Source organism: Aquarana catesbeiana, linkage group LG10 (assembly GCF_042186555.1).
Source record: "Aquarana catesbeiana isolate 2022-GZ linkage group LG10, ASM4218655v1, whole genome shotgun sequence".
NCBI classification, from domain to species: Eukaryota; Metazoa; Chordata; class Amphibia; order Anura; family Ranidae; genus Aquarana; species Aquarana catesbeiana.
Genome location: NC_133333.1, coordinates 2,116,514 through 2,136,053, shown reverse-complemented (window position 1 = coordinate 2,136,053; position 19,540 = coordinate 2,116,514). Strand labels below are relative to the sequence as shown.

The following is a 19,540-nucleotide window of genomic DNA, read 5'->3' as shown; positions in this document are numbered from 1 at the left end:
CACACAGTACAGGGTGCTGTGATTGGTACAGGTACTATGTGATAGCTGTGGGCCAATCACAGCATCACTCAATAGGAAACACGGCTGTTATGAATGAAATTAGTGATGACACACGATCCCGGCAGATTGGTACTGCGCAATCCTAACCCAGAACAGGCTGGATCTCATATATGTATGTGATCCACCCTGCCTGTGCCGGCCGCCCACAGTACATGTACAAATGGTTACTCAGAAATCAGGACCGGTCTATATTTCTAGCAGACAGGAACGTTCACACTACACTGCGTGCTTACTACCCCGCTCCCAGAAATCAGGACCGGTCTATATTTCTAGCAGAGAGGTATGTTCCCTTTACACTGCGTACTCAGTACCCCGCTCCCAGAAATCAGGACTGGTCTATATTTCTAGCAGACAGGAACGTCCCCCTCTACACTGTGTGCTCAGTACCCCGCTCCCAGAAATCAGGACCAGTCTATATTTCTAGCAGAGAGGTATGTTCCCTCTACACTGTGTGCTCAGTACCCCGCTCCCAGAAATCAGGACCGGCCTATATTTCTAGAGACAGTAACGTCCCCTCTATACTGTGTGCTCAGTACCCCGCTCCCAGAAATCAGGACCGGTCTATATTTCTAGCAGACAGGAACGTTCACTCTACACTGCGTGCTTACTAACCCGCTCCCAGAAATCAGGACCGGTCTATATTTCTAGCAGAGAGGCATGTTCCCTTTACACTGCATACTCAGTACCCCGCTCCCAGAAATCAGGACCGGTCTATATTTCTAGCAGAGAGGCATGTTCCCTTTACACTGCATACTCAGTACCCCGCTCCCAGAAATCAGGACCGGTCTATATTTCTAGCAGAGAGGCATGTTCCCTTTACACTGCATACTCAGTACCCCGCTCCCAGAAATCAGGACCGGTCTATATTTCTAGAGACAGGAACGACCCCTCTACACTGTGTGCTCAGGACCCCGCTCCCAGAAATCAGGACCGGTCTATATTTCTAGCAGAGAGGCATGTTCCCTTTACACTGCATACTCAGTACCCCGCTCCCAGAAATCAGGACCGGTCTATATTTCTAGCAGAGAGGCATGTTCCCTTTACACTGCATACTCAGTACCCCGCTCCCAGAAATCAGGACCGGTCTATATTTCTAGAGACAGGAACGACCCCTCTACACTGTGTGCTCAGTACCCCGCTCCCAGAAATCAGGACCGGTCTATATTTCTAGCAGACAGGAACGTCCCCCTCTACACTGCATGCTCAGTACCCCGCTCCCAGAAATCAGGACTGGTCTATATTTCTAGAGACAGGAACGACCCCTCTACACTGCGTGCTCAGTACCCCGCTCCCAGAAATCAGGACCGGTCTATATTTGTAGCAGACAGGAACGTCCCAACTACACTGCATGCTCAGTACCCCACTCCCAGAAATCAGGACCGGTCTATATTTCTAGCAGACAGGAACGTCCCCCTCTACACTGCGTGCTCAGTACCCCGCTCCCAGAAATCAGGACCGGCTGGCAATCAGGAATGTTTGTTTTTTTGCATTTTGTCCACATTCTAGGAAAATCCACATATGCCCCTCCCCCAATTAGGGCCCCCTGAGTATCTATGCACCTCACAAGTACCTGGGGAGGGGGGAGGCCAGCTGTATATGGAGAGGGGGGCTTACTCCAGGTAGGGTCAGACAGGAAGAACCAATCAGGGAATAGTCCCTCCCACAATGTTCGCCCAATCAGAGAGAAGAAAGGGAAGGTCTTATTACCCGGGTGGATGTCCTGGAAGAGCGACTTCCAGATGGTGTACTGCAGTGGCCCCATATACTTGGAGGTGGGGAAGTCTTCGTAGGTCAGGTTGGTCTCGTGGATCTTCCCCTTCAACCTGGAGAGGGAGGAAAAAGAAGAGGAACGGGGTCAATAAATACAATCTACAGATCGGCCAATCACAGCGAGAGCCAAGCATCATGTGACAGCCGAGCCACAGAGCGATCGTTTCCTGAGTGCGGAGATGTTCATTAAAGAGGAGCTCCGGCCCAAGCTGTTTTATTTTCCTGTGCAGGAAAAAGATCTGGACAGCGGCACTCCGGAATTGACAAATAAAATCTTCTTTATTCAAAACGTGGCATAAAATTAGTACATGACACCGCTGGAGCAATACAGCTAAGCCTATGACGCGTTTCACGCTCTTGCGGAGCGCTTACTCGTAGCTATGAGTAAGCGCTCCGCAAGAGCGTGAAACGCGTCAGCGGCTTAGCTGTATTGCTCCAGCGGTGTCATGTACTAATTTTATGCCACGTTTTGAATAAAGAAGATTTTATTTGTCAATTCCAGAGTGCGGCTGTCCAGATCTTTTTCCTGCACGTATACAATTGTACCAAGAATTGCCAGCACCTGGAGCTCTCACCCTTTCACAAGTGGAGAACAGGAGATTTGAACCTGAACAACCTAGAGCGGTGGTAACTATCTTTGTTTTTTTTCCCCATGGGGAAATTACACCTCACTTTCTGCATTGTCACAGAGATAGAGAATATAGGAAATCCTATCAGTGGGGACACAAACTTCAGGTAAAATAACCAGCAATTGCTTTAACCCTCCCCCCACTATGTCCAACACCAAACAAAAGAGAAAAGGTGTAAAAAAATAATCTGCAATCTATAAAGTGTGATCTGTAATGGGTGATCTGTGGTGGGTGGTCTATGGTGGGTCATCTGTGGTGGGTGATGGTGGGTCGTCTGTGGTGGGTGGTCTGTGATCTGTGGTGGGTTATCTATGGTGGGTGGTCTGTGGTGGGTGGTCTGTGATCTCTCGTGGGTGGTCTGTGATCTGTGGTGGGTTATCTATGGTGGGTGGTCTGTGGTGGGTGGTCTGTGATCTCTCGTGGGTGGCCAGTGATTTGTGGTGGGTGATCTGTGGTGGGTGGTCTGTGATTTGTGGTGGGTGATCTGTGGTGGGTGGTCTGTGATTTGTGGTGGGTGATCTGTGGTGGGTGATCTGTGGTGGTTGGTCTGTGATCTCTCGTGGGTGGTCAGTGATTTGTGGTGGGTGATCTGTGGTGGGTGGTTTGTGGTGGGTGGTCTGTGATGGGTGGTCTGTGATCTGTGGTGGGTGATCTGTGGTCTGTGATCTGTGGTGGGTGATCTGTGGTCTGTGATCTCTCGTGGGTGGTCAGTGATTTGTGGTGGGTGATCTGTGGTGGGTGGTCTGTGATCTGTGGTGGGTGGTCTGTGGTGGGTGGTCTGTGGTGGGCGATCTGTGGTGGGCGATCTGTGGTTGTTGGTCTGTGATCTGTGGTGGGTGGTCTGTGGTGGGTGGGCGATCTGTGGTGGGCGATCTGTGGTGGGCGATCTGTGATCTGTGGTGGGTGTTCTGATGTGGGTGATCTATGGTGGGTAATCTGTGGTGGGTGGTCTGTGATCTCTCGTGGGTGGTCAGTGATTTGTGGTGGGTGATCTGTGGTGGGTGGTCTGTGATCTGTGGTGGGTGGTCTGTGGTGGGTGGTCTGTGGTGGGTGGTCTGTGGTGGGCGATCTGTGGTGGGCGATCTGTGGTTGTTGGTCTGTGATCTGTGGTGGGTGGTCTGTGGTGGGTGGGCGATCTGTGGTGGGCGATCTGTGGTGGGCGATCTGTGATCTGTGGTGGGTGTTCTGATGTGGGTGATCTATGGTGGGTAATCTGTGGTGGGTGGTCTGTGATCTCTCGTGAATGGTCTGTGATCTGTGGTGGGTGATCTGTGGTGGGTGATCTGTGGTGGGTGGTCTGTGATTTGTGGTGGGTGGTGGGTGGTCTGTGGTGGGTGGTCTGTGGTCTCTCCTGAGTGATCTGTGGTCTCTCGTGAGTGATCTGTGGTCTCTCGTGAGTGATCTGTGGTGGGATCTGAACACCTGAAAACATCATAGCAATGACAGGATATTTGGCTGGTTGCTATGGGTTACAGCCCCCTTTCCCCCCACACATATACTGGTACCTCTCAGATAGCGATGAGATTCCCGCCAGGAAGTTGTGTTTGTCGCCCTCCGCCAGGCGCTCCTGTAGGATCTGCACCCCCTCCTGTACCTTGCGCAGTTGCTGGCTGTAGCGTTGGACCTTGTGCTCGATGTCGGTCAGGGTGCGGGCCGTGTCGGACTCCAGCTCCTCCAGCATGGCCTTCTGGCGCTCTCGCAGCAGTCGGTGGAGGTGCTCGAAGGCCTCGCTGATGGTGGCACGCAGGCTCTTGGCAGAGGACTAGGCAGGGGAGAAAGCACAGGGTGAGGGACACATTCCCACCTGGACTGCAGGTAAAGAGAACCTGTCACCAATAGGAGACGTCACCTCATACTGACATCCTCCATCTTCATAGTCCTGCCTTCATTTTCCTGGCACAGCGGCTGTGCGGGGGGGGGGCCTGAATATGATGGTGAAGTCAGTAACCGGCATGCACAGTAAGAGGCCTGCTTAGCCACGCCTTCTCCCTTCCTCAGCAATACAAACCTGTGTGAGGGGTGTGGCTGTTACTCAGCTCTGCCAGCACAGAGCACTGCAGTGTCAGGACTGGGAGCATGATTTTATATGAAGCAGGGATCCATCACAGATCATAACATATGGATGGACAGGACTATGAAGAAATGGAAAGAAAGCGGCCTTACATAGTGGGCACTGTGGGGTGCCATTTGGTATGACTTACTGGCCAATCAGCACCCTGGGGGAGGGGTGAGGGATGGGTTAGGCAGGGCGCCATCTCTTTATATTTTAAGAACAACACTGAGATGAGACTGAGATGTGGCAGTTTAGAGGCCCCCAGGAGGTACACATGGTCACCATGGAGATTCTCCAGCATGGCCTGGGGGGGGTTCCTTATAAATAATAACAATGTTATCTGCCTGGGTGCCGCTTCACACCCGCAGGGCGAGACGCAGGACGGGCCGGGTACACAGAGAACTCTTCCCATGGTCTCACCTTGGTCTCGGCCAGCTGACGCTTCAGTAGTTGGAGGGCCTCGGTGTGGCCCTTGGCACTCTCCTGCAATGCCTGGAGCTGCTCCTTCAGTTCTCGCTGGAGAGAGACAACAGAGAGGTGAGCCAGATACAATCATCCTGAATACAACGTCCGCTCCCCCTGAGAGGGTCCTATCACACGGGGGGGGGGGGCAGAGGGGGCCGAGTGTCCCAGGGCCCATGAGGAGAGGCGGATACCATCATCCTGAATACAAAGTCTGTCCCCCCTGTGGGGTCCTACCACACGGGGGGGCAAAAGGGGCGGGTGTCCCAGGGCCCATGAGGTGAGGCGGATACCATCATCCTGAGTACAATGTCTGCCCCCCCTGAGGGGTCCTACCACGCGGGGGGGGGGGCAGAGGGGGCGGGTGTCCCAGGGCCCATGAGGAGAGGCGGATACCATCATCCTGAATACAATGTCTGCTCCCCTCTGAGGGGTCCTACCACATGGGGGAGGCAGAGGGGGGCGGGTGTCCCAGGGCCCATGAGGAGATGCGGATACCATCACCCTGAATACGTCTGTCCCCCCTGAGGGGTCCTACCACACGGGGGGGGGGGCAGAGGGGACAGGTGTCCCAGGGCCCATGAGGAGATGCGGATACCATCATCCTGAATACATTGTCTGCTCCCCTCTGAGGGGTCCTACCACACGGGGGGGGGGGGGTCAGAGGGGGCGGGTGTCCCAGGGCCCATGAGGAGAGGCGGATACCATCATCCTGAATACGTCTGTCCCCCCTGAGGGGTCCTACCACACGGGGGGGGGCAGAGGGGACAGGTGTCCCAGGGCCCATGAGGAGAGGCGGATACCATCATCCTGAATACGTCTGTCCCACCTGAGGGGTCCTACCACACGGGGGGGGCAGAGGGGACAGGTGTCCCAGGGCCCATGAGGAGAGGCGGATACCATCATCCAGAATACAATGTCTGTTCCCCTCTGAGGGGTCCTACCACCCGGGGGGGGGGCAGAGGGGGCGGGTGTCCCAGGGCCCATGAGAGGAGGCGGATACCATCATCCTAAATACAATGTCTGCTCCCCCCTGAGGGGTCCTACCACACGGGGGGGCAGAGGGGGCAGGTGTCCCAGGGCCCATGAGGAGAGGCGGATACCATCACCCTGAATACAATGTCTGCTCCCCTCTGAGGGGTCCTACCACACGGGGGGGGGGGCAGAGGGGGCGGGTGTCCCAGGGCCCATGAGGAGAGGCGGATACCATTATCCTGAATACAACGTCTGTCCCCCCTGAGGGGTCCTACCACACGGGGGGGGGGCAGAGGGGGCGGGTGTCCCAGGGCCCATGAGGAGAGGCGGATACCATCACCCTGAATACAATGTCTGCTCCCCTCTGAGGGGTCCTACCACATGGGGGGCAGAGGGGGCAGGTGTCCCAGGGCCCATGAGGAGAGGCGGATACCATTATCCTGAATACAACGTCTGTCCCCCCTGAGGGGTCCTACCACATGGGGGAGGCAGAGGGGGGCGGGTGTCCCAGGGCCCATGAGGAGAGGCGGATACCATCACCCTGAATACAATGTCTGCTCCCCTCTGAGGGGTCCTACCACACGGGGGGGGGGCAGAGGGGGCGGGTGTCCCAGGGCCCATGAGGAGAGGCGGATACCATTATCCTGAATACAACGTCTGTCCCCCCTGAGGGGTCCTACCACACGGGGGGGGGGCAGAGGGGGCGGGTGTCCCAGGGCCCATGAGGAGAGGCGGATACCATCACCCTGAATACAATGTCTGCTCCCCTCTGAGGGGTCCTACCACATGGGGGGCAGAGGGGGAAGGTGTCCCAGGGCCCATGAGGAGAGGCGGGTACCATCATCCTGAATACAACGTCTGTCCCCCCTGAGGGGTCCTACCACACGGGGGGGGGCAGGTGTCATGAGGAGAGGCGGATACCATCATCCTGAATACAACGTCTGCAATTAGTCACAGAAGTGGTGACAGTTAGACGGCACACTGATAATTACAGAGACAGGAGTCCGGGGGTTGAGGGTCACTCATAGGGGAACATTAAATCTGGTGCAGCTCTGCATAGCAACCAATCAGCTTCCAGGTTTTATTGTCAAATTTTCATTGAAGAAGCTAAAGATAGAAGCTGATTGGCTGCCATGCAGGTTCTGTGTGCTCCAGTTTTAGTAAATCTCCCCCCACCGACTCCGCAAGGGTCCACCACCGACACACAACCTGCTCACCGACAGCCGGGGAGTGTATTGCGGTGGATTAGTTGTATACACACAGCGGGAGGAAACAGCGCCACTCTCAGGACATGTGATGTCAGTACATGCTGCCAACACTCAGCACCTCTCTATAGAGACACATACCCGCCCACCGGTGGATGGAGATCTTCTCAATCACTGGAACGTCCAGGAACCGTCTACAGAGGATGGAAGGGCCAGAAATCTTATTTTAACATCGATTAAAGGGAACCTGTCATGTGAGATGCAGATCTGCTGCCATTGCTGGTCCCCAGCCCTCCATGCTGATCCTTTGTCTTCAGTACATTCCGAGTCAGTGACCCAGAACAAGAACAGGGATAAAAACTTCAGACTTCTCCCTGACTTATTTGTGTTGTATGCCAGTCCCGGGTCTGTGACACAGCCAGGCAATCAGCGTTTTCAGGAGACCAGGAATGGCAGCCTTGTAGTTCTCTTATTCAAGTCTTCTTTACATTCGCTGACATGTTATTCTCATTGTACGGCTTCCTGGCTGCTACATAAATCCTGGGCTCCGTGCTGACCCAGCTCCCCCTCCGAACTAACTGACAGAACATGGAGGAACCTTCATCTGGCCCACTGGGGAACAACTATAAGTCCCAGCAAATTCTACCATGAAGGGGGGAATCTCACAAATGGGATCACAGACAGAGATTAGGCTCCTCCCCACTCTGTATGAATATAAAATGACTGTGGCTGGAGTTGGGCTTTAAGCCCTAGGTTTGGGTCTGCAGTATTGTGACGGGAGTCGCTTTGGGTGGGGGGCCCGTGGAACCCAGAATCCTTTGGAGAGGTTGGGAAACCCTTATTTCAGCTCCCCCGGCCCTCCTATGTGTAAGTCACCCTGTGTCTATTAGGGGCACAGGGGGACCGAAAACCCCAGTCTGATCTGTATTAAATCGATCACATTCAATGTGGGTGGCCCCCCACACTCACCTGCAGTTCCTCGAAGGCCTCGTCCACATTGGTGACCTGGTGTTGCTCGTGCAGGGAGGGCTCGTCACAGAAGAAGCAGACCACGGCTCGGTCGGTCAGGCAGAAGAGCTTCACCTTGTCGTGGTCCTTGCAGGGGAAGGAGCTGCGCTGGGCGCTGAGGATGGCGTCCAGGGGGAAGGCCGAGTACCTTTCCACAATATTGGAGAGCTTCAGGCTGGGGGACAAGGTGGGCTCCGCGAAGGACCTCCGGCACTCCGGACAGTCCAGGGGACCCCCGTGCTTCTGGCGGTTCCAATGCTCTGTGATACATTTGCGGCAGAAATAATGTTCACAGCCAAAGCTCACCGGGTCCTGGTAGATGCTAAGACAGATGGAGCACAGCAACTCGTCCTTCAGACAGCACGCCATCCCGGAGACCGGAGGAGACCGCACTGCGAGACACCTGATCCACCGATAAGGAGAGACCGCACTCCACGTCACACGTCCTACCAAAAGAGAGAGACCCCCCCCCAAAAGTGTCACACTATTATCATACATGTATCGTCACATCAGTCTCCACACCAGAGGAGCTTACACTCTAATGTCCCCTCCCCCACAGTCAGATGATATTAGAATGAGATGCGTCCCTTTAAAAAAAATACATACATTTGTCATGAATAAAGATATTGATAATTTTTCTGATCCAATAGAATAAAATGCACCCCATCAGTAAGTCAGAATTTGGCTGCACTAACGTTTTTCAGTAAATATGATAGTTGGGTAGAGATGTCGGGATATGATGATAGTTGGGTAGAGATGTCGGGATATGATGATAGTTGGGTAGAGATGTCCGGATATGATGATAGTTGGGTAGAGATGTCGGGATATGATGATAGTTGGGTAGAGATGTCGGGATATGATGATAGTTGGGTAGAGATGTCCGGATATGATGATAGTTGGGTAGAGATGTCGGAATATGATAATAGTTGGGTACAGATGTTGGGATATGATAATAGTTGGGTACAGATGTCGGGATATGATGATAGTTGGGTACAGATTTTGGGATATGATGATAGTTGGGTAGAGATGTCGGGATGTGATGATAGTTGGGTAGAGATGTCGAGATATGATGATAGTTGTGTACAGATATCAGGATATGATAATAGTTGGGTAGAGATGTCGGAATATGATAATAGTTGGGTACAGATGTCGGAATATGATAATAGTTGGGTACAGATGTTGGGATATGATAATAGTTGGGTACAGATGTCGGGATATGATGATAGTTGGGTACAGATTTTGGGATATGATGATAGTTGGGTAGAGATTTTGGGATATGATGATAGTTGGGTACAGATGTCGAGATATGATGATAGTTGTGTACAGATATCAGGATATGATAATAGTTGGGTAGAGATGTCGGAATATGATAATAGTTGGGTACAGATGTTGGGATATGATAATAGTTGGGTACAGATGTCGGGATATGATGATAGTTGGGTACAGATTTTGGGATATGATGATAGTTGGGTAGAGATTTTGGGATATGATGATAGTTGGGTACAGATCCCCGGATGTGATGATAGTTGGGTACAGATGTAAGTGTATGATGACAGTTGGGTACAGATGTCGGCATGTGATGATAGTTGGGTACAAATGTCGGGATATGATGATAGTTGGGTACAGATCCCGGGATATGATGATAGTTGGGTACAGATCCCCGGATGTGATGATAGTTGGGTAGAGATGTCGGGATATGATGATAGTTGGGTACAGATGTAAGTGTATGATGACAGTTGGGTACAGATGTCGGCATGTGATGATAGTTGGGTACAAATGTCGGGATATGATGATAGTTGGGTACAGATGTCGGGATATGATGATAGTTGGGTACAGATGTCGGGATATGATGATAGTTGGGTACAGATGTCGGGATATGATGATAGTTGGGTACAGATGTCGGGATATGATGATAGTTGGGTACAGATGTCGGGATATGATGATAGTTGGGTACAGATGTCGGGATATGATGATAGTTGGGTACAGATCCCCGGATGTGATGATAGTTGGGTAGAGATGTCGGGATATGATGATAGTTGGGTACAGATGTAAGTGTATGATGACAGTTGGGTACAGATGTATATAAGTGTATGATGATTAGGGGTGCAATGGATCGTCACTGATCCGTGATCCGTACGGGTCAACCTCCGCGGATCGGCACACCCGCGATCCGCGGAGCGCTCGGCTTTGGCCTAGCTCCGGAGCGGCGGCCATCTTGGTACACCTGGCGGCGGCCGCTGTATCGTCAGGAAGTGACGTTTCGTCGCCGCCATCTTGCTACACCCCACACTCCCTTGCACAGTACTGTAATGATAGCGTGAGAAGGGGGCAAGTGGACATCTTGTTACACCCACCGGAGTTTTAGATTTAAAAGCTATTTTCCACACAAAACGGAGCTTATATGCATAAATACAGTATTTGTAGATCGGACGGACTGTTTAGATGTTAAATTTTAAAAGCAGCAGCAAACCTGCTGACCTTACATGGTTGCTAATGTGACAGAACACCTCTGATTTTCACATTTAATGACAGAGGACAGAGGAACAGAGGAGGGGACAGTGGAACAGAGGAGTGGACAGTGGAACAGAGGAGGGGACAGTGGAAAAGAGGAGGGGACAGTGGAAAAGAGGAGGGGAGAGGAACAGAGGAGAGGACAGAGGAACAGAGGAGGGGACAGAGGAACAGAGGAGAGGACAGAGGAACAGAGGAGGGGACAGAGGAACAGAGGAGGGGACAGAGGAACAGAGGAGGGGACAGAGGAACAGAGGAGGGGACAGAGGAACAGAGGAGGGGACAGAGGAACAGAGGAGAGGACAGAGGAACAAAGGAGAGGACAGAGGAACAGAGGAGAGGACAGAGGAACAGAGGAGAGGACAGAGGAACAGAGGAGAGGACAGAGGAACAGAGGAGAGGACAGAGGAACAGAGGAGGGGACAGAGGAGGGGACAGAGGAACAGAGGAGAGGACAGAGGAACAGAGGAGAGGACAGAGGAACAGAGGAGGGGACAGAGGAACAGAGGAGGGGACAGAGGAACAGAGGAGAGGACAGAGGAACAGAGGAGAGGACAGAGGAACAGAGGAGAGGACAGAGGAACAGAGGAGAGGACAGAGGAACAGAGGAGAGGACAGAGGAACAAAGGAGAGGACAGAGGAACAGAGGAGAGGACAGAGGAACAGAGGAGAGGACAGAGGAACAGAGGAGAGGACAGAGGAACAGAGGAGGGGACAGAGGAGGGGACAGAGGAACAGAGGAGAGGACAGAGGAACAGAGGAGAGGACAGAGGAACAGAGGAGAGGACAGAGGAACAGAGGAGAGGACAGAGGAACAAAGGAGAGGACAGAGGAACAGAGGAGGGGACAAAGGAACAGAGGAGAGGACAGAGGAACAGAGGAGGGGACAGAGGAACAGAGGAGAGGACAGAGGAACAGAGGAGAGGACAGAGGAACAGAGGAAGGGACAGAGGAACAGAGGAGGGGACAGAGGAACAGAGGAGAGGACAGAGGAGCAGAGGAGAGGACAGAGGAACAGAGGAGAGGACAGAGGAGCAGAGGAGAGGACAGAGGAAAAGAGGAGAGGACAGAGGAGCAGAGGAGGGGACAGAGGAACAGAGGAGGGGACAGAGGAACAGAGGAGAGGACAGAGGAACAGAGGAGAGGACAGAGGAACAAAGAAGGGGACAAAGGAACAGAGGAGGGGACAAAGGAACAGAGGAGGGGACAGAGGAACAGAGGAGAGGACAGAGGAACAGAGGAGAGGACAGAGGAGCAGAGGAGGGGACAGAGGAACAGAGGAGGGGACAGAGGAACAGAGGAGAGGACAGAGGAACAGAGGAGAGGACAGAGGAACAAAGAAGGGGACAAAGGAACAGAGGAGGGGACAAAGGAACAGAGGAGGGGACAGAGGAACAGAGGAGAGGACAGAGGAACAGAGGAGAGGACAGAGGAACAGAGGAGAGGACAGAGGAACAGAGGAGAGGACAAAGGAACAGAGGAGAGGACAAAGGAACAAAGGAGGGGACAAAGGAACAGAGGAGGGGACAGAGGAACAGAGGAGGGGACAGAGGAACAGAGGAGAGGACAGAGGAACAGAGGAGGGGACAGAGGAACAGAGGAGAGGACAGAGGAACAGAGGAGAGGACAGAGGAACAGAGGAGAGGACAGAGGAACAGAGGAGGGGACAGAGGAACAGAGGAGGGGACAGAGGAACAGAGGAGGGGACAGAGGAACAGAGGAGGGGAGAGAGGAACAGAGGAGAGGACAGAGGAACAGAGGAGAGGACAGAGGAACAGAGGAGGGGACAGAGCAACAGAGGAGGGGACAGAGGAACAGAGGAGGGGACAGAGGAACAGAGGAGGGGACAGAGAAACAGAGGAGGGGAAAGAAACAGAGGAGGGGAAAGAAACAGAGGAGGGGAGAGAGGAACAGAGGAGGGGAGAGAGGAACAGAGGAGGTGAGGGGAACAGAGGAGGGGAGAAAGGAACAGAGGAGGTGAGGGGAACAGAGGAGGTGAGGGGAACAGAGGAGGTGAGGGGAACAGAGGAGGTGAGGGGAACAGAGGAGGTGAGGGGAACAGAGGAGGGGAAAGAACCAGAGGAGGGGAGAGGACAAGGAACAGAGGAGGTGAGGGGAACAGAGGAGGGGAGGGGAACAGAGGAGGGGACAGAGGAACCAAGGAGGGGACAGACGAACAGAGGAGGGGACAGACGAACAGAGGAGGGGACAGACGAACAGAGGAGGGGACAGACGAACAGAGGAGGGGACAGACGAACAGAGGAGGGGACAGACGAACAGAGGAGGGGACAGACGAACAGAGGAGGGGACAGACGAACAGAGGAGGGGACAGACGAACAGAGGAGGGGACAGACGAACAGAGGAGGGGACAGACGAACAGAGGAGGGGACAGACGAACAGAGGAGGGGACAGAGGAACAGAGGAGGAGACAGAGGAACAGAGGAGGAGACAGAGGAACAGAGGAGGAGACAGAGGAACAGAGGAGGGGACAGAGGAACAGAGGAGGGGACAGAGGAACAGAGGAGGGGACAGAGGAACAGAGGAGGGGAGAGGAACAGAGGAGGGGAGAGGAACAGAGGAGGGGAGAGGAACAGAGGAGGGGAGAGAGGAACAGAGGAGGGGAAAGAACCAGAGGAGGGGAGAGGACAAGGAACAGAGGAGGTGAGGGGAACAGAGGAGGGGAGAAAGGAACAGAGGAGGTGAGGGGAACAGAGGAGGTGAGGGGAACAGAGGAGGTGAGGGGAACAGAGGAGGTGAGGGGAACAGAGGAGGGGAGGGGAACAGAGGAGGGGAGAGAGGAACAGAGGAGGTGAGGGGAACAGAGGAGGTGAGGGGAACAGAGGAGGTGAGGGGAACAGAGGAGGTGAGGGGAACAGAGGAGGTGAGGGGAACAGAGGAGGTGAGGGGAACAGAGGAGGTGAGGGGAACAGAGGAGGGGAGGGGAACAGAGGAGGGGAGGGGAACAGAGGAGGGGAGAGAGGAACAGAGGAGGTGAGGGGAACAGAGGAGGGGAGAAAGGAACAGAGGAGGTGAGGGGAACAGAGGAGGGGAGAGAAGAACAGAGGAGGGGAGAGAGGAACAGAGGAGGGGAGAGAGGAACAGAGGAGGGGAGAGAGGAACAGAGGAGGGGAAAGAACCAGAGGAGGGGAGAGGACAAGGAACAGAGGAGGTGAGGGGAACAGAGGAGGTGAGGGGAACAGAGGAGGGGAGAAAGGAACAGAGGAGGTGAGGGGAACAGAGGAGGTGAGGGGAACAGAGGAGGTGAGGGGAACAGAGGAGGGGAGGGGAACAGAGGAGGGGAGGGGAACAGAGGAGGGGAGGGGAACAGAGGAGGGGAGAGAGGAACAGAGGAGGGGAACAGAGGAGGGGAGAGAGGAACAGAGGAGGGGAGAGAGGAACAGAGGAGGGGACAGAGGAACAGAGGAGGTGAGGGGAACAGAGGAGGGGAAAGAACCAGAGGAGGGGAGAGAACCAGAGGAGGGGAGAGAGGAACAGAGGAGGGGAGAGGATAAGGAACAGAGGAGGTGAGGGGAACAGAGGAGGTGAGGGGAACAGAGGAGGGGAGAGAGGAACAGAGGAGGGGAGAGAGGAACAGAGGAGGGGAGAGAGGAACAGAGGAGGGGAGAGAGGAACAGAGGAGGGGAGAGAGGAACAGAGGAGGGGAGAGAGGAACAGAGGAGGGGAGAGGAACAGAGGAGGGGAGAGGACAAGGAACAGAGGAGGTGAGGGGAACAGAGGAGGTGAGGGGAACAGAGGAGGTGAGGGGAACAGAGGAGGTGAGAGAGGAACAGAGGAGGGGAGAGAGGAACAGAGGAGGCGAGAGAGGAACAGAGGAGGCGAGAGAGGAACAGAGGAGGGGAGAGGACAAGGAATAGAGGAGGTGAGGGGAACAGAGGAGGTGAGGGGAACAGAGGAGGGGAGAGAGGAACAGAGGAGGGGAGAGGACAAGGAATAGAGGAGGGGAGGGGAACAGAGGAGGGGAGAGAGGAACAGAGGAGGAGAGAGAGGAACAGAGGAGAGGACCCGATCGTCTTTGCCCCTTTTAGCTAGCAGCTTTCTATGAGGGCACCCGAGCCGAGCTCAGTGTATCCATTCAGACACAGAGCCCCAACCTGACCCCGCCCCCTTTCTCCCCTGATTGGCTGACTGACTTTGATTGACAGCTGCGGGAGCCAATGGCGCAGCTGCTGTGTCTCAGAAAAATCAGGAGAAGTGTTCCGACGGCTTAGACATTCGTGGAAGTTGAGGTCACGTGCTCAGCGTCATATCCAGAGGTTGTCTTTGGGAAATAGACGTATGAGTGCTGCCAGCATTGCTGCAGAGGTTGTAGGGGTGGGGGGTCAGCCTGTCAGTGCTCAGACCATACGCCGCACACTGCATCAAATTGGTCTGCATGGCTGTCATCCCAGAAGGAAGCCTCTTCTAAAGATGATGAAAAAGAAAGTCCACAAACAGTATACAAGCAGACTAAGGAGATGGATTACTGGAACCATGTCCTGTGGTCTGATGAGACCAAGATAAACGTATTTGGTTCAGATGGTGACAAGCGTGTGTGGGGGCAACCAGGTGAGGAGGACAAAGACAAGTGTGTCTTGTCTACAGTCAAGCATGGTGGTGGGAGTGTCATGGTCTGGGGCTGCATGAGTGCTGCCGCCACTGGGGGGCTACAGATCATCGAGGGAACCATGAATGCCAACATGTACTGTGATATACTGAAGCAGAGCATGATCCCCTCCCTTCAGAGACTGGACCGCAGGGCAGTATTCCAACATGATAACCACCCCAAACACACCTCCAAGACCACCACTGCCTTGCTAAAGAAGATGAGGGTAAAGGTGATGGACTGGCCAAGCATGTCTCCAGACCTAAACCCTATTGATCATCTGTGGGACATCCTCAAACAGAAGGTGGAGGAGCGCAAGGTCTCTAACATCCACCAGCTCTGTGATGTCATCATGGAGGAGGGGAAGAGGACTCCAGTGACAACTTGTGAAGCTCTGGTGACCTCCATGCCCAAGAGGGTTAAGGCAGTGCTGGAAAATAATGGTGGCCACACAAAATATTGACATTTTGGGCCCAATTTGGAGATTTTCACTTAGGGGTGTACTGACTTTTGTTGCCAGTGGTTTAGACATTAATGGCTGTGTGTTGAGTTATTTTGAGGGGACAGCAAATTTACACTGTTATACAAGCTGTACACTCACTACTTTACATTGTAGACAAGTGTCATTTCTTCAGTGTTGTCACATGAAAAGAGAGAAGAAAAGATTTACACAAATGTCACTGAGGGGTGTACTTACTTTTGTCACATACTGTATACATTTGGGAGGGGGGCGGGGGTCTGATTGAAGACAGAGATGGGGGCACCCAGGAGGTGATGATGACAGACATGTGGTATATATATATATACAGCACCCACACATTAACAATAATCATTGCCACCTATATACTACCATGGAGGGGGAGGGGTCAGCTGTCAGTCAGGACTCAGGAGATGATGACAGCCGTGTGAGATATATATATATATATATATAGGATGTATCTGATCACTGATCTATCTATATACACATATTGGGGGTATCTATATACACATATTGGGGGGGGTATCTATATATACACATATTGGGGGGGGTATCTATATACACATATTGGGGGGGGTATCTATATACACATATTGGGGGGGGGTATCTATATACACATATTGGGGGGGGGTATCTATATACACACATTGGGGGGGGGGGGGATTATCTATATATACACATATTGGGGGGGGGTATCTATATACACATATTGGGGGGGTATCTATATACACATATTGGGGGGGTATCTATATATACACATATTGGGGGGGTATCTATATATACACATATTGGGGGGGGGGTATCTATATACACATATTGGGGGGGTATCTATATACACATATTGGGGGGGTATCTATATATACACGTTGGATTGGAGTCACCTGTCATTCTGCCCTCCCCCCATGGATGAGGATGGGGCCCCTCACTCACCTTGCTCTGTGTGGCCCCCCAGGTGTACTTGCCCCCTCCCCCCATGGATGAGGATGGGGCCCCTCACTCACCTTGCTCTGTGTGGCCCCCCAGGTGTACTTGCCCCCTCCCCCCATGGATGAGGATGGGGCCCCTCACTCACCTTGCTCTGTGTGGCCCCGCAGGTGTACTTGCCCCCTCCCCCCCATGGATGAGGATGGGGCCCCTCACTCACCTTGCTCTGTGTGGCCCCCCAGGTGTACTTGCCCCCTCCCCCCCATGGATGAGGATGGGGCCCCTCACTCACCTTGCTCTGTGTGGCCCCCCAGGTGTACTTGCCCCCTCCCAGCTCTTCTCTCCAGTAGCTCCAGGTCAGATCTGATCCCACCCCCCCTGGAGGATGGAAGAGACCACATTGGCTCCTGCAGGCAGAGGTCACGGCTTCCAGGGGCCCCCAGGACTGTCCTCACTGACCACTTAGGGGCCACAGGGGAGACAGATCAGCGCTCCCTTCTATCCCAGCAATCCCCAGAACAGAGATCAGCTCCCCCCCCCCCCCCATCCCTGGAATGGTTCATTCCTCCATTTCCTCATTGTTCTGTACAGAGGAGGAGGGAGGGGGAGCTTAAAGGGCCAGAGTCCTCCATCAGTGTACAACTGACAGTTCAGGGGCTTCACAGCTGACAGTATAAGGGGTGTACAACCGACAGTTCAGGGGGTGTACAACTGACAGTTCAGGGGCTTCACAGCTGACAGTATAAGGGGTGTACAACCGACAGTTCAGGGGCTTCACAGCTGACAGTATAAGGGGTGTACAACCGACAGTTCAGGGGGTGTACAACCGACAGTTCAGGGGCTTCACAGCTGACAGTATAAGGGGTGTACAACCGACAGTTCAGGGGGTGTACAACCGACAGTTCAGGGGCTTCACAGCTGACAGTATAAGGGGTGTACAACCGACAGTTCAGGGGGTGTACAACCGACAGTTCAGGGGCTTCACAGCTGACAGTTCAGGGGCTTCACAGCTGCCAGTATAAGGGGTGTACAACCGACAGTTCAGGGGGTGCACAACTGACAGTTAAGGGGCTTCACAGCTGACAGTATAAGGGGTGTACAACCGACAGTTCAGGGGGTGTACAACCGACAGTTCAGGGGCTTCACAGCTGACAGTATAAGGGGTGTACAACCGACAGTTCAGGGGGTACACAACTGACAATTCATGGGGTACACAACTGACAGTTCATGGGATACACAACTGACAATTCAGGGGGTACACAACTGACAGTTCATGGGGTACACAACTGACAATTCAGGGGGTACACAACTGACAATTCAGGGGGTACACAACTGACAGTTCATGGGGTACACAACTGACAATTCAGGGGGTACACAACTGACAATTCAGGGGGTACACAACTGACAGTTCATGGGGTACACAACTGACAGTACATGGGATACACAACTGACAATTCAGGGGGTACACAACTGACAATTCAGGGGGTACACAACTGACAGTTCATGGGGTACACAACTGACAATTCAGGGGGTACACAACTGACAATTCAGGGGGTACACAACTGACAGTTCATGGGGTACACAACTGACAATTCAGGGGGTACACAACTGACAGTACATGGGATACACAACTGACAGTTCATGGGATACACAACTGACAGTACATGGGATACACAACTAACAGTACATGGGGTACACAACTGACAATTCACGGGGTGCACAACTGACAATTCAGGGGGTGCACAACTGACCCTTTAGGAGGTGCAGGCTGACAGTTTTCGGGGGGACATTAGAGTGTAAGCTCCTCTGTACAGCACTGCGGTATATGTCAGAGCTATATACAGTTGTGCTCATAAGTTTACATACCCTGGCAGTAATCTGTGTTTACTCTTTTTACATCATAATGACAACAGAAACGACCCAAATGACCCCCATGATCAAAAGTTTACATACCCCGGTGATTAAAGTGCTTGTAAACCAGCATGAGAAAAACAACACCTGCAATACAAATGTATAATGTGATGTGTGGATATAATATACTGGCTCATTATGTAATACTCACCTGAGATCCCCGCCGCGGTGCCCGTACACCGCACCGGCCGGCGACATTTCTCCCCAGAGTTACTTCTGGGTATCGCAGCTCCGGCGCTGTGATTGGCCGGAGCCGCGATGTCGTCACTCCCGCGCATGCGCGCAGAAGCCGCCGGTAACGGCACAATCACTGAAGCAAACGGCACGCATGTGCCATTGCTTCAGTTTGCTTCAGTGCGCATGTGCCGATGACGTTGGTACAAGCAGATACAGGGGATATCTCGGGCAGGTTTAGGAGATATCCGGGGTAGCTACACTTTAGACTTATTATAAACTTATCTGTAGAAAAAAGTGGATGGTAAGGTTTACAACCACTCTAAGTACCTCCAGAGGACAGCTTGACAATTCCCTTATGTTGGATTGATCAAGTGCTGGATTCTACAAGATTGGAGTATGATGTCACAGCAGAATGTCAAAGTTATGCCCTTCTAAACTGAAAGATGTCCATGGGTTGGGATCACCCTTCTGGTCAGTGTGTGTCCCTTGTGGGATTGGCCAGATACATGACCTTACCATCAGAAGATGAGGTGGCCTTCAAGGACAAACACAATCACTGCTTTTTTCTTGATCGTAGAAGGTCAAGCCTAAATTTAATAGTGGTCAGTTTGGTTTCCTGCCTCAAGATGAATGTCTACTCAGTTAAAGGAGACCGAAAAGCTCAAGAGTCAGTTTCCACGCTCACTCCAGAGAGGTTAAATTCTGGATTTCTGGCTGGGAGTCCAGGAAAAACTGGGAAGCCAACGCATAAGCCAAGAAGTCAGTAAAGAGTTC

General features: G+C 53.1%; 1 protein-coding gene across 2 annotated transcripts in view; it reads right to left on the bottom strand.

The window, feature by feature from the left end:
• The window catches only part of TRIM62 (tripartite motif containing 62), a 33,917-nt gene extending 16,676 nt beyond the window's left edge, over window positions 1–17,241 (bottom strand). Inside the window, exons 1-5 of one of the 2 annotated variants that reach the window (XM_073601450.1) lie at window positions 16,971–17,241; window positions 8,124–8,608; window positions 4,933–5,028; window positions 3,965–4,221; window positions 1,768–1,883 (exon numbers count right to left, since the gene is read on the bottom strand). In XM_073601450.1, the coding sequence (XP_073457551.1) occupies window positions 1,768–1,883; window positions 3,965–4,221; window positions 4,933–5,028; window positions 8,124–8,608; window positions 16,971–17,079 (1,063 nt within the window). In that variant the 5' untranslated portion in view covers window positions 17,080–17,241. Of the gene's footprint in view, window positions 1–1,767; window positions 1,884–3,964; window positions 4,222–4,932; window positions 5,029–8,123; window positions 8,609–16,684; window positions 16,720–16,970 lie in introns of those variants that run through there. The other variant, XM_073601451.1, reaches the window with a different exon arrangement.
• Between the last annotated feature and the right edge of the window lie 2,299 nt (window positions 17,242–19,540).